General features: G+C 35.5%; 1 protein-coding gene across 1 annotated transcript in view; it reads right to left on the bottom strand.

The window, feature by feature from the left end:
- Positions 1 to 4,858: 4,858 nt before the first annotated feature.
- LOC106478143 (rab GTPase-activating protein 1-like) overlaps positions 4,859 to 24,680 on the bottom strand; it is a 59,901-nt gene continuing 40,079 nt past the window's right edge. Inside the window, exons 10-15 of the mRNA XM_013938661.2 lie at positions 18,095 to 18,205; positions 16,304 to 16,408; positions 13,462 to 13,545; positions 8,412 to 8,483; positions 7,954 to 8,148; positions 4,859 to 6,192 (exon numbers count right to left, since the gene is read on the bottom strand). Of these exons, the coding sequence (XP_013794115.2) occupies positions 6,043 to 6,192; positions 7,954 to 8,148; positions 8,412 to 8,483; positions 13,462 to 13,545; positions 16,304 to 16,408; positions 18,095 to 18,205 (717 nt within the window). The 3' untranslated portion in view covers positions 4,859 to 6,042. The remainder of the gene's footprint in view (positions 6,193 to 7,953; positions 8,149 to 8,411; positions 8,484 to 13,461; positions 13,546 to 16,303; positions 16,409 to 18,094; positions 18,206 to 24,680) is intronic.

Below are 24,680 nucleotides of genomic sequence, written 5' to 3'. Positions count from 1 at the left end.
ATGTTGTCATCTCATCTCCACCCAGTGGTCTTAGGTCTAATAGGTCTTCATCTTCTATTATAAAGTCACCATCTTCTGGTTCTGTGTCTATGGCAGCTACACCTGCCTTGTCCATCTGTGTCTCAAGAGCTGCACCACTGCAGGGTGAGTTTGTTGTTGTCTGTGAGTAGTAAAAGCAAGACCTTCTGTCCGACCTTGAAACATCGATCCTTGACCTTCTTTCCACAGAAGTGCTCTGATTGCCTTGAGCTACATGCAAGCTTTCTCGAGCCAGTCAACAGATCTCCTCCAGTCGGTTTCCGAAATCTAACACATATTGGTATGTGTTCCTCACTTCTGGTTCTTCTTCTCCTGTACACAGTTCTTTCAATATTTGCATTGAACCTTGTACTGTTCTTCTGTACAGTAACGTGAAGGGTGAAAATCCTCTATTGGCTTGTGGGACTTCTCGGTAAGCAAGTAATACTGAATTCAGGAACATGTCCTAGTCACGTGGTCTCTCCTAGCACATCTTCTTCAGCATGCTCTTTAACACTCCATTGACTCTTTCAGAAAGTCCATTACATCTGAGGTTGTACTGGATGATAAAGAGCTGCCACATGCTGATGAGTCCGCACACCTCTTACATCAGTTCTGAAGTAAACTGGGTCCCTCTTTTGGAAAGACTACTCTGCAGAACACTTCTAGGAGGGCTTCTGCCACTCTATCTCCGGCAGTGCTATGGCTTCTCGATAACGTGTCACATGATTGACTACTGTCAGCACATACTGGTTTCCCTTGTCAGATAGCAGGTGTAAAGTCCACAGTTACTCTGCTGAAGAGCTGTTCTATGAGAAGTATCTTACCCAGTGACACCTTGGCTACCTTCCCTCTAGGTACTGTTCTTTGACAAATGTTACATGACCTGCAGAATCTGTCAAAACTCTGATGAGCCCCAGATGATGGAAGTTGTTAGTGATTCTTTCTGCCATCTTCTTTGCTCCTCTCACAATTGACTTGTAAGCCAATTTCATCACTTGAGTCTGGTATTTTATTGGTACTATGATCTGTTTAACTTCCTCAATAGAACTGCCTTGACAGATCCAGTGCAGTACTACCTTCTGGTCCTCTATTCTGTAAGTCCTTTTCCCCTTAATCTTGAATTTGGCTTTCTCCCAGGCACTATTTCAAAGTTTCTGCAGTGAAGGGTCTTTCTTCTGTGCTTCCTTCAGTTCTGTAGGACTAGATTTGAGATGTCTTTTGAGACTTGCAGGGGCGTGATATCTTGCTTCCTTTTCTTTTCTTGAGCTCTTGTGATTGCATCTATGACATGGTGATTGGAAATAGAAATTTGGAAGACCCAGAAAGAAGAAGAAGTGATCACCTTTATTCTTGCTATGGGGAACTTTATCACTATCCCATCAGTCAACACAAACAGATATACCTCGTTCGTCATCTGGCCATCAGATACTAAACTGGTTCTCACTGTTGCACTCAGTGTTTCATCATATCTATACTACCTCATCTGTATGTCTCGGGTTTCAATAATTCTGTCGACTCTTATGATTTATGTAGCATCACCAAAAGGCTTATATAATTTCTGTAGATTTATCTCATTAAATCATCTCGCTGGAAGATAAATACTGGCTCCTATCACCACATACCCTACTTCTTATTTCGTATAAGGTTACGGATTCATATATGATAAATAAAAATATGCCAATTATGCAGTTGATAAAGAATTTGATAAAATAAAACGTTGAACACTGTTTTAATCCTTCTCTTGATTCCCGTTAACCTAATATAGTCGGTCATTCGTCATACTTTGATGTAGTAACTCATTCCACTTTGTCGTATTTCCGGTGGGGCAACGATAAGTCTACGGATTTACAATGCTAAAATCAGGTCTTGGATTCTCCTTAGTAGATACAGTAGATAGCCTGATGCAGTTTTGCTTTAAATAAACACACACCCCTTTGTCTTTTAAAAAAGTACTTATTAAATTAAAGAGAATGTATGTTGAAGAAAACGATTTCTAAAACATTTGCATTATTAGCTATCATTTTACAGCGATAAAGTTTAAGTCCCAGAGTTATGTGAAAAGAAAGTTATCATCCCGAAGCACTTTTATCTTGATAAAATACAAACATAGGGAACATGGTTATTCAATGTTATAAATGAGTTGACGTTATCAACAGTATGTCCAAAACCTAATGTATATCAATTTGATTACCAAACAGAAATGATAAATGTAAACGGAAGTAGTTATTTAACACTACTGAGAAGTTGTTCCGCACAAGGAATGAGCTTGCCTTCCAGTTTCAGAAGCAGGACTAGATATACAGTAGCACAATTAAATATAGTACATAAACAGTATTTAGAAAAGCTGATATAATGTGTGGGGGAGTAATCTTGAAGGTTTGTTTTTCATATTCTTGGGTGTTGAAAGCGTACGTGTGATAAAAACTCAAAGAAAACCTGTTAATTTTTACTAAGCTTTTTTCCAAATTAAACCACAAGATTAATCATTACGATAGCACCATCTATCGAACAGAAAGCTTTATGGGTATATTATCTTCACTCCTGCAGCAAACCAGGATAATAACTGACATACTATAGCGAACAGACAAATCATTATACTAAGCATAATAGTTCAATTAAATCATTATCATGTGTAACACTTTTAATATAACAAATCTGCCTGGGTTGGGATACTTATGAAGTGATTAAGTCTAAAATGTTGAATTAATCAATATTATCAGCAGTTGTTTGGATGTATATTTATCATTTTTTCTTCAAACAAGCAATAGTTGATACTTTCTGATAGTAGTAGATATTAAATAACTCTAAAGTACTAAATAAGTGTACAAATAAAATAAAATCTTTATTCATAGAATGAGTAAGTCTTCACTTAACTGCCCAACGTCTATAAATGGTATTAAAAACTGCAAATAGCTATTGTAGTAGAGAATTGGATTTGAAAAAAATATTTGCACAGAATGAAGACAAAATCCATAACATGTCAAAATAGAGAATCAGGAAGGTACCCCAATTTTCTTTCAGATCAAAATACTAGTGTGGTATCCCACAATCCTTAATTACCTATGCCAACGATCATTACTATTAAACATATTCGAAGGAGAGACACTCCCAAATCGTAATACCTTGTAAAAGGCTCTATACTACTCTTTGGAAGAGCAGGACACTCTCCAAGAAGGATAGAAGAACCTGACACAATAAAATACTAGTTTTACATTTTACTGTATGCATGCATGTTCTAAAGTGAGTATAATTCACTGCCAGGATACATATTCCCTTTAGAAAGATCCAAGAGCTTGCTGAGGTTGTATAAATCCTGGACCTCCTTAAGAATCTGCTCCCCCCCTCACATACACACACACACACACAAAATTAAGCTCAAATGGGATTGCTATGTGTAGCCTTTATTTAAGGAAGAGAATTTGTATAAGTTTATAACTCTTCCACATCCAGCATAAAAGGATATTGAAACCTGTAGATAAAAAAGTTACTAAATAAGTTTATATTCTGTCCTAGTTATATAAAAAAAAAAAAAGAGTACAATATGATATTTCCATTAATCATAATCTCAAATTGATGATCACAACAAAGTTAATATTATTTGAACTTCATCTGGCAAAAAAACTACTTAAGTTTAGTTGTGAACAACACACAAAATGATACCAAGGTGATTACTATTTTCTGCTTATTCACTGCACTTTTTGTCGAGTATAATTATAATTTTTTTTTGACTCCCAGTTGTACATAAATGTAAAAATATATTGCCAAATGCCAATTTTTAAAATACACACCACATTGCTTACAATAACAATCACACAGTTTTATGGATCTTTACTAACAAACGTGTAGTGATATCAAGGTTACTGAAAAAAGTTTAATAGCCACACACAACGTCTTCATTTTACCATATTGGAGAAACACATGTATATATTAACAGTGCCAATTACAATTCTACTGTTACAACTGTATTTTATTAGAAAAAATAATCCTTTTTTTTCATCTTCTTACACTCTCTTTGCAATCATGAGTTAGGTGGGATACTTTCTATGAAAAGTTAGCAAAGTGATGCAAACTCAGAGTTAAAAGATGCCTTCGAAAAGAACATATAAGGCCATGCTGGACTTATAATGCCTTTCTAACAGTAAGTGAAGCCAGCAGCTGCTCTGCTAGTATGTCTACAAATGGATTCTAATATCAGTTAAAACTTAACATTTTTTAAGCATACTTCTAGTTTAAGAATATTTTGTAATGGAAAGGGTTGTTACATACCCTACTCAAAATCTATCACTGTTTGTTAGTATCACACTACCTACAAAACATTAAACAATGTCAATGTATTTCTTCTTGATACTTTTTGTTATATACTCATATTACCTTATGAGATCTTTACACAAATTTGTTGTTATGGTAAAATGTCCAATGTGTAACCAAAAATTGAACTAAAGTACAGCACCAAAACTGGAAAATAACTGTTACTTTCAAACCAGTAGAAAAAAAAAAAAAAGAGAAGGAACAGTTACGAATTACTTGGCAAAATATTTTTACATGTTTTGTGGACTATATATTTACCTTAAGAGATGATATTTGCTTTTAATTGTTTCACATACTTTAATCTTCAACACAGGTACATTTCTTGGTTATTCATATAATTTTATTCCATCTATGTATAGCACTTCTGCACACAGTCACAAATTTCTACAAAATCAAATGGATAAATGAAAAATTGGTGTAAATTTTCTTGATTAAGCTTCCAGTACTCAGTGCATCAAATCCAGGCCAGCTGCATTGGTCCCTCCCCACCATATAACTATGCTCGTGTTAAAAAAAATACACATTTTCAATATTTTGATTTTTTTATTTAACTTGAATAATGTTTTTCTGAAGCTAAAAGTACAGTACATGTATACATACAGAATCTACTTCTATATATACATTTCTATTTTTACTACAGTGTTAAACAATATATAATAATACATTTCTCTTTCAATCATTTTTGTAATCATTCAATTTACTTATTATATATCAATGAAATTATCAATCAACAAATTCTTTTTGGAAGAAATATTACATTTTCGATTAATATTTCAATTTCTAATAAAAATTCTCTCTCTCTTGTCCTTGTTTAAAAACAAACAAAAACTTAAAAAATATTTTATAAAGTTTTGATACTACCATTCATTTTTAGTGCATAAATTAAAACTAACAAATCAGTGTAAATAAGAAAGGAAATGTCTAACCATCTAACTGAAACAAAAGAAAGGCTTTTTCTACAAGTTGAAAACTGATATACAATCAAAACCAATACTTCTCAAAAATCTTTAAAAAGCTGTAACAGATCGTTTTAATACCAAAAATTACAGGATCCTTGCATTTGTTAAAATTGATAGCAAAAACATAACAATGAGCATTACAAGTTGCACTACACAAATATTGCTCTGCTACTGGTAAGGTGAGTGTTTAAATATTGTCAAAAAAAAATCTGGAATGTCTAACAGAAATAAAAAAATAAATTTTCATAGATATATCATTTACAGTATATGTACATATGTGTGTGTGTGTGTGTTGCATGTATTATATGCTGTAATTACAAAGGTATATTCAATATTATTTTGCTTTTTTTAGGTTCTTATAAACAGTTCTATATTTCCATAGTTATTTACTAGCTGAATAACAACCTTAAAACAACAAAGATTTCTTTACCACTTTATCATTTGGATCATCAACCCAACAATAAATCTTTACTTTCACTTATGATAAGTACTTCATGTTATACAACTTCCCTGATTTTTTTATTTACAATGAAATAATTCTTTAACTCTCAGCCGACTGCTAAAAAAACAACCACATTTTACAGGACACCAGCAATATTGTATTTAAGTAATAAGGCTATAATTTGATAACTATGAATAAAATCACAGTTTTTAATCTTAGCATTAAACTATGAATTACAGAAAATGTGAGTACATTACTTTTATAAATGTGAATTAGCATAACTGTATAAAAAGCTTTCAAAATGTACAAGGATCAGGTTGCCTCTCTCTCCTTGCCTTCTCGGCCAGTTCCTCCTATCTCTTTGCGTGCTGCATCACGTATGGAGGATAACGTCTTGTGAAACCATGTATTTCTGGATGCTTGCAATTCTTGAAGAGCAGAATTCAGTTGATGGGTTAAATCCTAACAACAACAGTGAAAAAATAATTATTCAATTAGCATAAAATAAAAAATCATGGGCAAAAATATGAAATAATCAATATGTCATTATTATAGGATATGTTTCAATATTAAACTAATCTACATTGTCATTTTAAGGTGTGTGTAAGAAAGGGTATCATAAAAAAGCATTAATTGCACCAATACAGTACTTAAAATAACATGAAAAATGTGTATGCAATTTGAAAAGTAAGCATTATGGATTATAGAAATAATTTTAGCATATAAAAAAAAAACAATCAGACGTAAATCCACTTCTTGTATAAAGATAATAGATATTATTTGAAAACAAAGCAACTAATTTGAAATCAATCAACTTACAGAATAGTTTTAAATTTGTTTTTATTACAATGCACACAATTTACTTAAACACAGCGTTAGGACCCTGGCAAATATGGTGCTGATTTGCTTTAAATTTCCAAAGATGTCAAAAGAAGTGAAGACTAGTGTTAAATGCAATGCTTGTTTTTTAGCTCACCTTGCTTTATAAATAAGGGTAAGCTAAATAATTCATAAACTTTAAGGATTTTACCGTTAAAATAAACTTACAGAAAGTTTACACTCATCTATGGTCATCATTACAAAATTATCTTGTTTATAAAATGTTTATTAGGAAATTCCGTCATCAAAATTGGAGACAAAAAATGTTTGATATGGAAAATTAACACAGCTTTCAAAATTGATAAAAAAAACTTATCATTTACTGACTTTGCAGTAAAAAACAGGATATATACAGTATATATATATATTAACACCTGCCAGCAAGTCATCCCAGCATCGTTTAGTACTGAGCCTAAGATGGTCAACAGGAGGGATCATTCCAGAAACCAGTGATTTAGGGTTACTTAAATAGATCTCAATGAATGAAGCTTGGCACAACTAATAAAACTAAAAAAAAACAACTAAATGTTAATGAAAATAAGACATGATGAAATCTATATGGATTATACAATGATGGTACCATACTCAGCATTATACTATCCTTCTTATATTTACTTTCCACTGTAGAAATGGCATTTTTAATTTGAGAAAATCATCTTGTAATGCATCATGAATCTCAACCTCATCGTTGCATCTTTGGGCTTTACTGTGGTGCTAGTTTGACACAACTAAAGATTTCTTATATATATATGATTCCAATCCCCTGTTTTGAAGATAATGATACTATTGTGCCCACTTTTTTATATTTCGTGTCAAGCCAGTAATCAATTGACAAATCTCCGATTCAGCTTGGGATATCTTCAAATAAGGTCTTTCATCATCCGATCTGGTCCCATGGTTTAGCTTAATCACTTCATTTAAATCATCACATTCACAACCACACCCTGAAGCATTTCAAGCATGCTTCACTGCTACACTGTTTTACTTTAAATTTATAAATTGACTTTCATGGTCTCAGGTTAGGCCACAAGTCTGGTCCAGTAACCTAGACCTCAAAAATATTGCCAAACATCTCCTTTTTGTCTAATCAAAACAATACAAACCTTTCTGCAATGACTCATTTTTTATGGATCCACATCAAGATGCCGGTCTGGCTTGTGCTAAAAAAAACTGTTATGAATTCTGAAAACACTTATTTGAAGCTTTATATAAAACTGTACTAATTATATGGACTGTTCATAATATATAATAACTTAAGTCCTTAAAAGAATGATATAAGAAAGATCATCAAGACAATGACACAAATCATCAAATTATAACAGCCTTCCTGAACAAGATCTTTACCTGATTTTTGCATTCTGTTTCAACCAGAGCTAACTTGGTCTGAGCAAGTTCAATTTCTAGCTCCCTAATTTGTTTGTCTGTGTCCAATAATTTAGTAGTCTTCCCAGAAGAGTAGATCTTCTTCTGACACCTTTGCCTGAAGATGTCTTGACTTTCCAAAAGCTTAAAGCACTGATCACAAGTCTTCAGTGTGGTCTATTTGATCAAAAATTGTGGTTAGTTTTTCCAAACTAAGTAGCACTTAGAGCTACATTTTGTCAGTAAAATTTGTGTTCAAAAGTTGCATATAGCTTGTGAAAGTTTGTAATTAAACAATCATAATAGTAATTATTTAATACACCGTTTAAAAACTATTCACAAGATATAATACGGGAGTATCTATATATTATCAATTGCAACTGTTTTACATGGGAAAAAATTACATTTAAGTAATAGGCATCAGAAACAATAACTATTACCTTTAGTTGTTCAATTGCTTCTTTATTGGTATTCTGCTCTTTCTCTAATCTAGTGCTTAGCTGGGTACAGATCTACAACAAATAAAAAATATGACAGTTTATGTGAAAATACCGAAAGTATATAAATAAAGGTATACCAAACACATCAAAAGTATCAGTAAGCAATGTTACATACAAGTAGTAAAAAATATCTGACCAAGGCTGACGTAAGAGAGATGGCCAGGGACACTCCTGAAGATACTGGAAGAGTGGAAACCAGGACTGACCCAGCAAATATGATGCCACCAGTAGCACTCCACAGAACAATGAGCAAATCAGTACCAGAACCTTACAAAGCAGATAAATCAGAGAGAATGCACAAAGATGAAGACCCATCCAATTCTGGCTGAGAGCATCTACTCCCAAAGCCAGAAGATGAGGCACTGGAGACCAGAAGTAAGAGAACTGAGCATTCCAGTATGTGGCAAAAGCATCAATCTATGATGTCCCTAGACAAGAGCATGATCCAATGAAAAACTTGAGGATGAAGCATCCATTCCATAGCAAGAGCTCTGTTTGGATGAGATAACTGATCAGCCACTAGATTCATTACCCGTGAAACATGACAAGTAAGGAGAACAATCTGGTTGTGTGCCCAAAGAAGAATATCCACTATTCAAAAACAAAGAGATCTGGAGTGAGTGACCCCTTGCTTTGAAATATGTGAAGCTACTGTGGGATTGTCCAAATGAAGCATTACCACTTTACCTCACAATAATTTGAGACCCTGAGTCATAGTTCGTGGAACTGCTAAAAGTTCTAACAGATTGATGTGGAGAGAAGCTTCCTCTACTATCCAATCTCTGAAGAGAAGCATCTGTGAACAGATGTATCTCTGGCCATGGAGGTGGTAGAAGGACATTTAATGTTCTGTTGTCCCTGTTCAACTACCACCAGAGGTCCAGCAAACTGGAATCTGACAGTCTCACTGGACAATCCAGCATACATGTGCAAATGTTCCACTGGTCTCATAACGACCATTGAAGGGCTCTCATATGGGATCGTCCTAAAGGAATGAGTGGTTCTAAGGATGCTCACATCCCCAAAAGAGATAGAACTGTGCATGCTGGTGGAGAAGGAGACAAATGTATTTGAAGGACTGCCCATTCCATAATCTGAAGGCATAGATGAGAAAGTTGGGCCTCGCTTACTCTGGAATTGAGAAACACCCCTAAATGGATGAGGTACTGTGTGGGAGTAAGAACAAACATCTCCTTTTTAATAAGAAACCCAGCTCTCACAGCATCTGATAACAGAGTTTGAGTGTGCAGTTCTGCCAAATGGCAGGAATGGGCGAGAAGAAGCCAGTCATTCATATAATGGTGAGTGTGAATGCTGAGGGAGTGAAGACGATGTGAAAAAGCTCCGACTCTCCTGCAAAAAAATGTATGGAGCAGATGCAAGGACTAATGGTAGTGCACAAAACTGGTTGTCCTGTGCAAAACAGAAATAGTGCCTTGAAGACTTGAGGATCAGGATATGAAGATAAGCATCTGCGACAATGAACTGAGAAGGCTAGAGGAAGAGATTGAGACGAGAAAGATCGATGACCAATCGTCAATCACCTGCTTTATTCAGTACTACAAACAGCAAGGAATAAAAACCCTTGAGAGAGAGGAGATGATGCATTCTATGGCCTCTTTGTGCAGAAGATCCTGGATGGCTTGTGTTGACAGTTGGAAGTAAGAGGGTACTTGGAGAATCGAAAGCCAACTGGTATGAGTGACAGAGGAGGAGGAGATGTGAACTAAATGACCAGTCCACTTCTGAGACCTTGAATAACCCACTAATCTGTGGTAAACGTCTCCCATACTAACACAAAACCTCCGAGACAAGACACCACAGGACCTGACCCCATAAGGTAGTCACCAACACTGAAATCTGCATTCCACCTTGGAGGAGGATCCCCACTGGTAAGGTCAAAATTGCCTAGTGTTCCAATGGATTACAGCCCTGAAGCAGGAGGTCTGGAAACTTGAAAGGAAAATGCAGTAAACCATCCTGTAGAAGAACTTTGGGACAGTCAAGAAGCCAATGTAGAAAGTGAAGAATGTAGACAGGCCACATCTACTCAAGATTCCATGAAGTCTGGAATTCCCACAAAAACAGACTGTCTGAGAAAAGGAGCTTCTCTGAGATCTCCAAGGGCTGATGTAGGAAGGCAAACTCTTTCCAGTAAGGCATCTCTCTCCAAAAGATCCTAGCAATAAACCAACCAAAGGAGAGAGCAGAAGCTGATAACCTGACCAAAGTTGAAGTCAATAAATAACTACGATCCTCCAAAAATTGAGCAGGTGATCTATGATAGGCCTCAGACAACAGTTGCAAAGATGATAAAAAAACGTAAAACTGTTGTGAGTGACAGATGAATTCTCGAAAACTGAGATTGATTAAGATGAACAGTAGCATCTTGTCTAGAGCCTCAAACAGAAAGTAGAGGGTCTAACCTCTGAAGAGTCCAAATAATGGTTTTCCAAACAACAGAAAGCCAGGGCATGCTTATCCAATAAATGAGGAGGACAAGGCATGGCAGCACCCTCCCTCAATTGATCTGCAAATCTCCTTGCATGCACAGCAATGTCTGATGAAGGTGGAAGGACCAGGTAATCAGACAAACCAGTTTCTCCAATAAAGGTGAAGAGCCATAAGCTACAGGAGAAATACTCAAAAGATTACAAACATGGTGTAGTAGTTGTAAAAAGGGTGCACAAGACGAAATGTCCCTCTGAAGTTCATGAGTAGCTGTCTGAGCAAAGGAAGCTACTGAAAAAAAATTTAGTCTAAATACTAACTAGTCTGCCCTTGAACTCCCATAATCTCAGCCTCAGAACCAATAGGAGAAAAAGCATCAGACTGCATGTAAGACTACCTCTCTATATATAAGGGTGGTAGAGGAGGAGCATCAGGGGTGACTCCATGTCTGAGACGTGAACAAGAGTATTCATATTCGAAAAATGACTCCAAAATATTTTTTTTTATTGTAAAATCAAGAAAATAAACAATAAACTCAAGCCCCACAAAAAAGGTCCAAAATAATTCAAAAGTAAATGAGGGAGATGTAGTAATAGTGGTGACGAGAAATCCGCAGTAAACACTGAAGGTCGTCTTCATAATTTTTGCCGTTGAGATAAAGTGAATAAGAAAGAATAAAGGGGGAGCTTATATACAGATTGGGTACAGAGGGCGCATTGACGTAGGTAGAGAAAAAGTAACAATATTAAAATTGTTATGGACAACATAGTTAGGTGTAAAGACTGGAGCAAGTGAGGTAGAATTCATACCAATGCATGGATGAGCAAAGAAGTGAACCTTTTGTTGGGATAAAAGCTAAATTATGAGAGGAGATAAGTGTATTTTGGAACTGATGTCTGATAATGCGAGAAAGTTTAAAGGTTCTCTTCAACAGGGAGAGAAGTTCCCAAAGTATAACCAGGAGAAGCAAATAATCAAATTTGTCCTCTACATTCTCGACTTAAAATGAAGGGAAGGAATGCCTGAAGAAGGGAGTGGAGCTGAAAGTCCTAGCTGCAAAAGGGAACCCATTACCCTATGCACGATGGCCATCACATCAGCTTCAGTCAATGTTCCTCCATAAACCATAGTTGATATATAACCTGTGTGAGGAAATAAGTTAATTACACATGTAGTAGATGCTACATGAACTAGTGAGCTCATAGTCTGAAAGAAAAGAAAATTAAATTAAGTAAACATTGCAAGTCTTGTTAAATTGAAAAAGAAAAAATACATCTGATGTGGTCAGTACCGAGGAAAATGATAAAGATTCACAAGTGCAAAAGCATACAGGGAGTTTGCATGCAAGGAGATATGTTTCCCTTCTATTGGTGGAGGGCTTTTGCTGCATAATTAGGTGGGAGTTGTCTAAAGGCTAGTGGCATACAAGTCTCTAAGGCAGCCACATGGGGAAAAAAGTTTAACTGTGTGAAGAAGTGTTGTATCCTCTTTGAACATAAATTTTCAGGTTCTTTTATTTTAAAAAATTAGATACATACATGGTATTGAAAATAATTACAGAAATGGTTAGGTTAAAGGACTAAAAGACCAATTCTATGGGCATGCCACTCCTTTATCATATGAACACAGTTACAAGGTGATAGTTTAAACTGTGACTGACTGTCTGAAATACAGCACGAAAAACATGGAAAAACCAGTTTTGGCTGGTCGAGCATACTACATACAAAAGCTGTATGCAAGACTCTGAAGAGGGTACATGAAATTAGCACTTTTAACAATAGAAGTGTTTGAGATACAAAACCAAAACCCTCCAAAATTGGTAATATCTATTTATGGATATGTTCTTTACAAGACAGGTAACAATTGAATACAGGTCTTGCCAATGACATTACTGTAAATACAGGTGTGAATGTTACCTCAAGAATAAGAAGATATACTCTGGTACAGTTGTCTCAATGGACATGTAACTACTTGAAAACTACTACTGAGAAAATGTAATGAAAGAAAGAGGTTGAAATAGGTACTGTACCACAAACAGTGGAATGTGCAAAGTTGGATGTATGTGCTTTTTACAAAGAAATTCAAGTTTGTATTGTTCAACGACAATTTGTTTAACAACATAGAAGATGAGAGTATTATAGCTAATGTACAATATCTACAGTGAAGCATAGTGTTGGTGATTTATATAAAACTGATGGCACCCTGACATCTAACAAGTACAAGCAGATTCTGATCCAGTATACTATTTCTTCAGAAACATGATTCATTGAACAGGGATTCATCTTCCAGGAAGATCAGGACCACAAGCATACCGAAAATGTGATGAAGCAGTAAGCTGATAGTAAAGAGGCCAATGTAATACTCGCAACTATGTCTTGGCCTGCACAAGTGCTGTGAGCATTCTTAAGGCTCTATGGGCTTATTAAGATTGAAAAGGTTTGTCAATGGTGGAAAACAAAGTTAGCTATATTATGAAGAGTAATACATGACCAATAATATTTTTCTGATTCAATAAAAATATTCTTAATAGAAATACTACCTGTTTGTACTCTGATATGATAGCAGTATTCCGAGAAATTTCTGTCTCAGTTCGTTGGAGTTCTCGCCGACACACCTCTTTCAGCTGCAAAGTCCATAAAAAATAATTATTATTCACATTTTGTAGTTTTAATCTTTGTATAAAATTTTAACTTGAAAAAACAAGTTTCAGCACACAGAACAATTATATCAATACTAGGGATGCATGGGTACCCAGTCAGATATTGGGCTACCCGGTAATACTTGGCTCTGGCCGAGTGTCTAAGTTAAAAACAGCCTATTCTGGGTAATTGAAAATGGCATCTAAGCCCTAATCTTTGTAGCAATTTATACAGTACTGAAAGTTACAGTCAATAATTGGTTTAGTTAAAAAAACGTGTTCTGAGCAACAAAGACTGACTCCCCGCTGAAAGCTGGGGATTCAGAGAACAATAGAGGTTAATAACAGGCATGGCTTGAGAAGTGGATTTCTGGGGTAAGGTGGGGGTTTTGAGAACAATAGGGGTTAGGGTTTGAGAAGTTGGGGCTAGGCATTAATCAGAATAATGATTCTAAAACATGTCAACATCACTGTTTCTGCATTTACTTTCACTGGCCTCACATTTGGAAGTCAGATGATGCTCAATTTCCCACAATGGCCAGGATACCAAGGCATTATCTCTCCGCACCTCCGAACAGTGTAGACAGTAAACGGGCTTTTGGCACCACTGGCAACATTATCACACACGAAAGGTCAAGGCTTTTATCCGAAAACGCTGAAATGCTACTGTTCCTCAAGTACAATATAAACAAATTTCAAAAATACAGGCATTTTGCAAAATGGTGTGTAAATTTTTGTTAGTTAATTTTGAAAGTTGAAAGTAAAACTATAAAATTTTATTGGTGATTATTCAGTTAAATGCAATAAACATCAATTTTGTTTTTGTTTCTAATTTTTGTGTATGTTTTTTTTTGGGGGGGGGACCTGGTCCCGGTTAACACCCAGCCCCAGCAGAGGCTTAGTGGCTGGGTACCCAGATCTAGTATTAGACCAAATTTTACTACCCATGCATCCCTAATCAATACCAAAGCAATTCTCACTGCAGCTGCAGTAAATTAGAAAATATATACTTATAAAGAACTTTTTGGTTACATGCAAAGGGTTCATATAAAATCTTTTAAAGCAATTCAGTTAAGAGGCAACACTCCCTTGAAAACTGAACCAACTGATTTGTACTTAAAATCACTTGCAAGTTCCATAATAAATTGATACATTGTGAGGATCTCTCAAAAAAAGCCTGAGGTAAAAAGTCATGCTCATGGGGCAAGAGTACAAAAAACACTACAATCAAATATCATCGCACAGCACTTGAGGTTATTAAATGGCCTTGATCTTAAATCATATGAATTAAAATTTAATTCTACATATGATATAAACATAAATACAGTAGAACATCAATATTCCATACTTCTTAAGTATGTGAAATTGAATTTTATGTAAAAAACAAACTCTTTCAATGAGAAAAATTGAGAAAAAGTAATAAAAACAATGCAGATCAAAAGTTGTAGCTTATAACTGATAAAAAACTAATATCGACAATGAAAATCAAAGATGTAGCTTATAACTGATAAAAACTAATATTGACAATGAAAATCAAACTTGAAAGCTTATAACTAAAGAAAAACTAATACAAACAGTGAAGGTAAAGAGTAAAGACTTACAAGGAATAAAAATTAGCAATATACACACAATGCAGACAAAAAGTTAAATAAATAAAAGGTTATAACTAATTATAAAAGTATTCTGCCTAGTTAATATTAGAAATCCACAAAATTCTGTCTATAATATGCATTATAACATTTTAGTTACTGTATTTGTAAAGCACATCAGGTATGTATATATTCAAATTGCAGCATATTGGAGGTGAAACATATGCAGTTGATGTTTAAAGAAAATTAACATTATACTGTACACATATATCATAGTATGTCACCAAATAAACTATGTAAACTACAAACCAATGTAGTTTGGTGTAACTGTAAAGTACAAGTTTATAAAAACTTGTATCCAGTGATATTGCTAAACTATTTTAGGTAAAACACGAATCTAACTTAAAATGAAAAATCTATTTAACATTTGATCAGCATTATCATTCAAATGACAATTGAACAGCTTTTTTTTCTAAATTATTCTATACAAACTACATAAACTTACCTAAAAAGCTCTTACAATTACGACATATTCAAACTGTAGTAAAAAAAAAGGAACAATATTCTCCTGTTAAAACAAATTAAGATTAGGGGAGAAAACCTGAACAGGAATTAAGCAGTTTACTTTTATCATGTGTGCCACTAGAAATAGTTTTCATCATTCTTATTATTTCTGTGAAAATAAATATAAATGGTGATTTATAATTACAGTACACTAGTAGATTGACTTTACTAGAATATCTGTACAATTAACATTTCATATAACAATTAATATTTCATCCCACAACGTTTATTATCCTTTTGTTTTATTGGTTCATAAACTAATTAACTTAAATTATGTGGACTTATGAAAAAAGATATAGCCTAAGAAATATTTACAGCAGTCACTTAATCCTCTGTATTGTATTTAGGCTTCAATCATAAATGTAGACTTCATCTCAATAAAAAACTCGCTTATTTCTTGCAACTTTTTTTTTGCCTATCATCTTAAGTGTAGAATAATATGAAAGACTTCTTTTCAAATAACATAAAACAGTATATAATCTGGCCATCAGTTAAAATCAGGCTGAGGACGTGTTCCACGAGTTTGACAGTCTACTACTTAGCCTCTTGAGTTGTTTACTTAAAAAAGTTGTTTATCATCATCATCTGACCTGGCCTACTTCTGTCTCCAGTCTTTTCTTTTCTTCTTCAGCTTCGTTCAATGAAGTTTTAGCTATGAGTAATTCTTTTGTCAGGGTTTCAGCCTTGTCTTCAGTCTGTGATCAGTTCATATACAGTGTTATTTTGTGAAAACATTATTCTTTATATAGAAGTGCCTTATGTCTTCTAGAATAACTAACAATCTTACTTTGCTGTTATTATAAGAAATGAAGAAATATAGTTTTATTCTATGTACACTGAAATGGCATTTTACCAGATAATTTCTATTTAAATCCCAATTAAAGAGAAAACTTATTACTTAGATTAAACAAAATACTCACTAAACAGTCGTCTTTATATTAGAAGCAAATTATGAAGTGTTATACTGCAAGATTGCCACAAAAAGGACTTGCTTTACTACTCAAAACATTCACTCTTTATGATTTCAAGAAGTGAAATAAATATCCATTAAAGTCATCAAATGACTTAAAATATGTAATAAACTTCAACATTTTAACCCATTCATAGCTGGCAAAATAGCAGCCATTCACACCTATAAAGCATCTACCAAAAACACACACTTCTGGTTAAGGTTTCTTTACAGATTACTAATAATTACTAATAATTTAAATTTACAATGTATCTTAGCCATAGAGACAACAGGAGAATGGGTCAAAACACTTTATATAACAGGGTTCTATTTCCTCCTGAAATAAGAAAAACAGGAGACAAAAGTAACTTGAAATGAATGTGAATCTTTCAAAAGTGAAAATGATAACAATAAGATAGGAACTTCCTGTAGAAAATAGAACAAAAAAGGACAGCCAGGAGGATTAGAAGATTATTGACTTTGTAAAAAAGATTATATTACATTAGAAAGCAATAAAGAAGTAAATACAAAATCTAAAAATTCAGTTTGATATATACTGTATAATACATGAATGAGCTCATTTGGAAGGAAGGAAGGAAAGCAACCAACCATAAATTCCTCCAAAACAATTAATCACCTCATTGTTCAAAACAATAAGGTTGTTAACTCTTAAAGGGCCTAAGTAATTCAAGGAATTGTAACCTATATGTTCAAAAATGTAAATTCCAAAAAAATATTAAAAATAGCCAGAGTGGGCCTCAAATAATATCTACAAACTAGTCTCAATAGTGCTTCATTTATATCTTTCTTATGTACAAGGATATGAATATATCAGTCTCAATCCTTATAGTAATGATTAACTAACTGAAAATGCGACAGATTTTTCTTTAACTACATAGAAAAATTGGGCATATTGCACAAAGTTAAAAAAAATGTTACTTCATGAAAAAAGCTTGAACTTAATTGTCACATGGCAATTTCTATTATTCATAAGCAAATGAAATTGCTTTTTCTTGAAAATTTAAACATCACAAATTGATAGAACACTAACAATAAAAAATAATAAAAAATGATGTTAATATTAAAAGATACTCAATGCTTAATTATTTGCATACATTTTATTTTGTGTATGTACAAAAGCTATTTTATTAACATACATATATTACTACAAAAGGGGTTCTCAAATGGTCTGTTTAAAAATACAAATACTACTGCAATCTCTGTCACATTTACAGCTTTTATTAGAATTCTTCAATAAACTTTATTCAGTGTCTCCTACCATCTTTAATCATAATCAGCTTATGGTAAAAAAACTTATGAACAAAGCTGAATAATTTAATTTTTATCACTAAATTTATGAAGGTCTCTTCAGCAGTAAAGGTAATGCTTAAATTTAAACCAATTTGTTGTAAAATAACCAAGGGGTACTTACAATATCAAGATCCTTTCTTAGTTGTATTTTACTTGTAACCAATTCATGAGCAAGATCATCATTCTCTTGTTCCAGTCGCATGTTGCTCTCCAACAGACATTTATTCTCACGCTAAAATATGAATGTGACATAATGTTTACAAATTTTTTTGATAAAAAGCAACAAGTAATAACCTGAAAGCAACTACAGAGAGATAACCATATTTCATAAGAACATCTAGGTCTCATGATGCCCTACAAAATTACTTCCTCCACCATCAACCATGCTCATCTAATTGTTATGACTACATATTTATTGCTCAATACCACAACTTCCACCTTATTATAACGAGCTTCTGCAAATGAAAGTTAGGTCAATCTCAAACTATACATCTTAAACTTTCCACAGAACCTTCATGGCAAGTGGACATCAAATTCCAAGACCATGTTAAAGCAGACTAAATGCTAAAATAATGTCCATTGGAAATGCATTAGAGAACTTGAAAGCTATGTTCTCTATAGAAATTCCAGTTTCTTTTTATACCTTTCTTATGAAAATAACTACTGATTTTAAGATTTAGCTGAAATATTGTGAACTTTCACCAACTTCAAATCCTTGTTAATTATCTTCTTAACCCTTAACAACCCAGAAGCATTATACCTTCTTCAACTTCTGAATTTGTTTTCATATAAATTAATAATTTATAAATTTCACCACAAACAATGATAACCACAAATGTTTCTGAATATAAATGAGATTTTTATTTACAATGAAATAAAAACCACAAAATGATATAGTTATATACTATGACATTATGCCTGTAACTGTAGGCTTGAAAGCCAGGTATCACAAACACTTACTGGCAATAATACTATAACAGGTCTAAAAATGCTAGTCCAATTTGCTGCGAGGAATTCTGTAATAAAATTATCTACATACTGTTAAAACTAATACAAATAGATATTATTAGTTTTATTATTCTTACTTACAAAAGTTAACTCTGTAATTCTTTTAAAAGTTGTGTACAACTGTTTCATAAAAGCACTCTCACTAATTCCTAAATTTATGCTGGATAGTCTTTCGTGATCTTCCATAGTTTAAAATTACCAGTAGAAATTTTTTTAAATCAAAAAATGACTGCCAAAATAATTACTTCAGCAAAACACATAAAAAAAGGGAAACTAATAAATTTACTGCTTTTACATGGCAAACAAAAGTTCTAATTTTCCTATACTGAAAATGTATTTCCGATAAATACTTACTTCCGTTCACAAGATTAGCTATTCTCATTCAGCATTACCCTCTGTATGCGAACTTCTTTACACATGCCACAAGCCTTCTGCTCCCCCCCATTGGAATTACTATATTCCAACATGTCTCTCATGTAAATCATCATGTGTCATCTTTGAACCAATAAAAGCATGATATGCTCACATGATGTATGTGACTCCCTCTAAACTCCTCTACTGAACCTTCACTTCGAAGTTTGGCAGAAGGTGTGAGCACTGGAGAAGTAGGAAGTATGAGTATAGGAAAATTATAACTTCCAATACGGTACTTACCTCCTCTCACAAGATTAGCTGTAACCACACATTGAGAAGGAGTTGGGACCGGTGCGAGGGAAAGAAAGAAGTACCCCCAAAAGCATCTGAAGGATACCCCTCACAATAAGAGATATAGATCAGAAGAGAAGAACCACACCACTTGTGAGTCAGGTATACTCTTCACCCATGTGTGGAATGTATATGACCTAAGGTTGGAAATTGAGAGATGTAAAGTGGCTAGGGCACGGTGGACTATACTCTATAAGTCAACTACATCTAAAATCTCCTTGCGGAGTACCGACATCCACATGAGAGTAGGATGAGGATCATACCATCTTCAACTCAAACCCAAGAATCACGGATTAAAACTCGCACTGATTTCTGGGTATGACACGAGGATAATCTCAGATCTATCGATCCAGGAATTGACATCCGATATTGAAAGGATGTCTATTGCATGGAATCAACTGCCGCAACTATGGCACAGGCCAGCATTATCCAAAGGCAATAACATCCCCATGAGAAGAGAACAAGGAACAGTCAAGGATAGAACCGTAACAATCCTACGTACCACCACTGTGACCCACAACACAGGTGGAGTAATTGGGGGATGATGATAGACAACCTGAACTCGTGTGAAGACTTATGGTAATTGGTTCATTCTAATCCGAAACCCCTTCACAGGGTACCAATATCCACGTGAGAGTAGGATGAGGTCTCCCAATCAAAGGGGTGGAACACAATTTCAATGGCTCAACTCCAGTGTTTATGTAAACGATATCAGTAGGCCAAATCATCCAGTAAGGTAATGTCTCAACTCCAGTGTTTGTGTAAATGGAATCAGGAGGCCACGTCATCTCATAAGGTGATGGCTCAACTTATGTTGTTGTGTAAATGTTATCAGGAGGCCATGTCATCCAGGAAGGTGACAGCTCAACTCCTGTGGGTGTGGAATTTGTATCAGGAGGCCACATCAACCAGTAAGGTGATGGCTCAACTCCAGTGGTTGTGTAAATGGTTTCAGGAGGCAACATCATTCAGTATGGTGATGGCTCAACTCCTCTGGAGGCCATGTCATGCAATAAGGCAATGGCTCAACTCCAGTGGTTGTGTAAATGGTATCAGTAGGCCACATTTTTGAGGAAGAAGACGGCTAAACTCCAGTTGTTCTGTAAATGTTATCAGGAGGCCACGTCATCCATCACTGTGACAGCTCAAGTCCTCTGAAGGCCACGTCTCATCTACACCAGCAGAACACCACCTGTCTACTTTCAACTGAATGGTTATAGCCCTTTATTTGTGAAATTCATTCAGGAGGGTGCCTCCATGGTCAACTATCTCAGTGGTTTAAAACTAGAAAGTGGTAAGGACTCCCATACTCCACTGGAGGAAAGGAGGGTGACAATGCTTAGGATATTTCAGAGGAACATCATCACTGGAGATGGTGCAATGGGTGACCACAAAAGCATATTTTGAAAAGCAGACAATACTGAGTTATTCACTTGAGGCATGGCAGGGATAGGCAGCAATACCCTACTGCTTTACCTATGCAGTCCATGCATGGTACAGTCTGGGATGGGCATGTTTATGAAGCAAAATATCATGAGGTTATTCACCATCAAGCAATCTTGTGGAACACCCTATCTCGACAGTGAGCATGGGAAGTCATGGAAAGTAAAGTGTGAGTCAACATGGCTGTACGGTATGAATTTACAATTACAGAATACCTGGTCAGGCACCATTCGCCACAGAGCAGGATCCATGTGATAAAAAGGGAGATAAAAGCACCTGAAAAAAAAGAATGAATAAAACCTATCAGTTAAAGTTGCACCAAAGTCTGGAGAATAACCACATGTGGTAAACGAAACCCCGACAAAGAGGAAAGTCCAACATGATGAAGATAGTGGGAGATGAATGTACTGCGAGTGGTCCACATGCTGGACAGTTGAATCTCGTCCATCAGACGATGAAGACAAGAAGTGAGGGATAAAACGAGATGTTGGATTTGATGGAAGGAAACCTGAAACAAGGTAAGGGAGGAAAAAGTAGGGAAGATGGACCCAATTAGTAAGGTTACAAGGTGAAAGATCACAAAGAGAGGATGATTGCCATGGGATAAAAAGTCCATTGTGCATACCCCGATAGGTAGCAGTACATAACAATGAAGGATCCAGACCAGACACAGAAGACTACCTGGAACTGGTAGAGGATAAACATGGGATATAGAAGGAAGGGAAATAGGAGAAAAGGATGAACAACCCTCCTGACTAGCTGAGGTCTTAGGGAGAAAGGAACGATCGGAATAAAGAAGAAGATAGGTAGGGTAATAAAGGGCAGATGAAACATCAATGGCAAACATATCTGACCATTGATGTCCACAGTTAAGAGAAGAAAAGACAGGTGAAACAAGAAACATGAGGAAAGTGGTTCAAACAGAGGTAAAGTAAGGGCATGGAGGATCACACTGATGTTTCAATCTGGAAGGGCAGGATGCCTGGGAGGTCATTGTATCCTGAAGGAACACACAAGCATGATAAGAACAGGGGAGGTAACAACCTGACAGTATCAGGAAAAACGGAAAGTATGGGATAGGGCCGCCCGATATAGAGAAAGCAAGGAGACCAAAGACACAGGTAAGAAATTCTGCCAAATGAGCCACAGAGAGCTTGTCAGCAGAAAACCCCCTGTTAGCAGACCAACAGCAGAAGACTTTCCACTTGCATTGGTATATTTCCATGGAAGATGGCCATTTGGAACTTGTTATCAAGGAAGCAGCTCAATGTGTGAAATGGATCATCTTGCCAAAGCCAGGCATGAAGCCACAGGATGTGGAGACTGGGATGTAGAATGTAGGATCGAGGTTGATGAAGAAAAGAGGGAGAAAGTAGAAGAGGGGCAGGTTGTGATAAGAGCAGATGTTGTAACCTTGGAAACCAAGATTGAGCTGGCCAATAGGGAGCAATCAGAAGAACCTGACAAGAAGTGGAGTGGACGAGTGGGGAAAACCTTACCAATGGAAATGATCCCTGAAAATGAGTGGATCTAATACCCACTCCATTAGATATATCTGGTCAGGGTGCAAAAGATGATCCACGACTAGATTGAAAGCACCCGGCACATGATATGCTTTAAGGCAAATGTGATGTTGATGTGCATGAGTCCAGTATAATAGATCCAATGTCTGAAAACTCAGGTCTCTGGACTCGGTTCCCCCTTGGTGTTTGATATGTGCCACCACTGCAGAATCGTCTGAATGAACCATCACCAGACCATGACGGGCAATAAGAAGGAAGTGATGCAATCCCCAACATACTGCTAAAATTTCAAGAACATTGATATGCAAGATAACTGCGTCTGCAGACCAACAGCTAGAAGCCTCTTGGTGATTGACCCATGCCCTCATTCCTGAAGGAATGCATCTGTGAAAAGATGTAGATCTGGATGTGAGGGAGAAGGCTGTATACCCACTGATGTATGGGCTTTGTCTAGCCACCACTGCAGATTGTCTTGCAGGGAATTAGGAAGAGAAATGGAGGAGGAAAAAGTATCCTGAGCAAGGTTTCATCATTCATGAAGTGCCCACTGAAGGGATCTCATATGAGCACAACTGTGAAGGACCAGTGCACTCTTGGAGGGCCACATCCCCAAAGGGGATGGAACCTTGCAAGTATTAAGTGACTGAGCCAATAGAGCATGGTGAATAAAAAGTTCCACTAAACAAATACATCAAGGAGAAGACAGTGCAACTGATATTCATGTCGAAAAAGACCTCAAAATGGACTAGATATAGTGGGTTGAAGGAATGACTTCTCCAATTTGATCAACCAACATACCCAAGCCACCACAGAAAGGAGTTGGTGAGTATGAGTGGCCGATTTCTGCTCAAAAGCAGCCAGCTGTCCATATAATAATGAAATCACATCCCCAGAGCATAAAGATGACATGCAAAAGCCAGAACTATGCAACAAAATACATAAGGAGCCGAGGTAAGTCCAAATGGAAGAGCCCAAATTTGGTAAACCACCCCGAGATGGGCAAACTAAAGGTAAGGTCAAGAACAATGTGCTATCAGGACTTGGAGGTAAGTGTTGGAGACATCAATTTTTGTTATTCACAACCCTGAGGAAAATGCCCATCTCAGGATGAGAAAAGACTCCATGGTGAACTTGGGGAGTGCAGTGAAGCAGTGGAGGCAAGATAAATTGATGACAAGCCACCAATCCCCGGTATTCTTGGGGACAACGAAAGACGAGGATAAAAACCCAGAAGGATGGTGAACCAGTTCGAATGCACACTGCAAAAGCAATTCTTGAACCACTTCTAATAGGCACTGGCAGGTCACGGGATCTCGAGGAGGGGCAAAGATAAACAGGAGGTGGGGAAAGAAACTGGATAACGAATCCTTCTGACAGAACTCATATCACCCATTGATCATCAAAGAAGGGATGCCAGTAAGGAAGAAATCTAATAGCCAAGCTGTAAACAAATAAAATTGAAGGTTATAAAAATTATGCTTTGTATGAGCCAGAAAAATTGTCATATTTAGGGGAAGTTGTCTGCTTTTCAGATGTTATTATTCTATGTTCTTTGGTGCATTATTTAACTAAATAAAAATTATTTAGTGCATTACTACCATTAATTTAAAAGTAGGGTTGTGACATCGACAGTCAACAGCAAAGACAGAAAAAGAAGACCAGAGTAAGTACTAAGTGGAAAATGTATTTTGATATCATAATGTGAGCTGCATGTTTCTAATTGTGCAAATAGTAGTTATAAATGGTTCAAAGGGCAATAAAACAGTAAAATTTAAGTATAAATAGATGTATACTGTTATGAGTTTAAAGCTATTTAGGATATACAAATTTAGTTTTATATTACAATTTGAAGTCATTTTAGAAACAAAAAAGGGGTAAGTTAGATTTATATCAATTTATTTTATTTATTTATTTCTGGTGTGGTTATGAGATTGGTCAAATTAACTATTCTTGTATAGAGTTAGGGTAGAGAAAATAATAGATAAAATATAAAGCTTTACTGAAAAATTAACATTTGAAATGTATTTT

The sequence above is a fragment of the Limulus polyphemus genome, unplaced genomic scaffold (genome assembly GCF_000517525.1).
Source record: "Limulus polyphemus unplaced genomic scaffold, Limulus_polyphemus-2.1.2 Scaffold184, whole genome shotgun sequence".
In the NCBI taxonomy this organism is placed as follows: domain Eukaryota; kingdom Metazoa; phylum Arthropoda; class Merostomata; order Xiphosura; family Limulidae; genus Limulus; species Limulus polyphemus.
The sequence above is the reverse complement of the archived record's forward strand: the minus strand, read 5'-3'. Positions and strand labels throughout refer to the sequence as shown.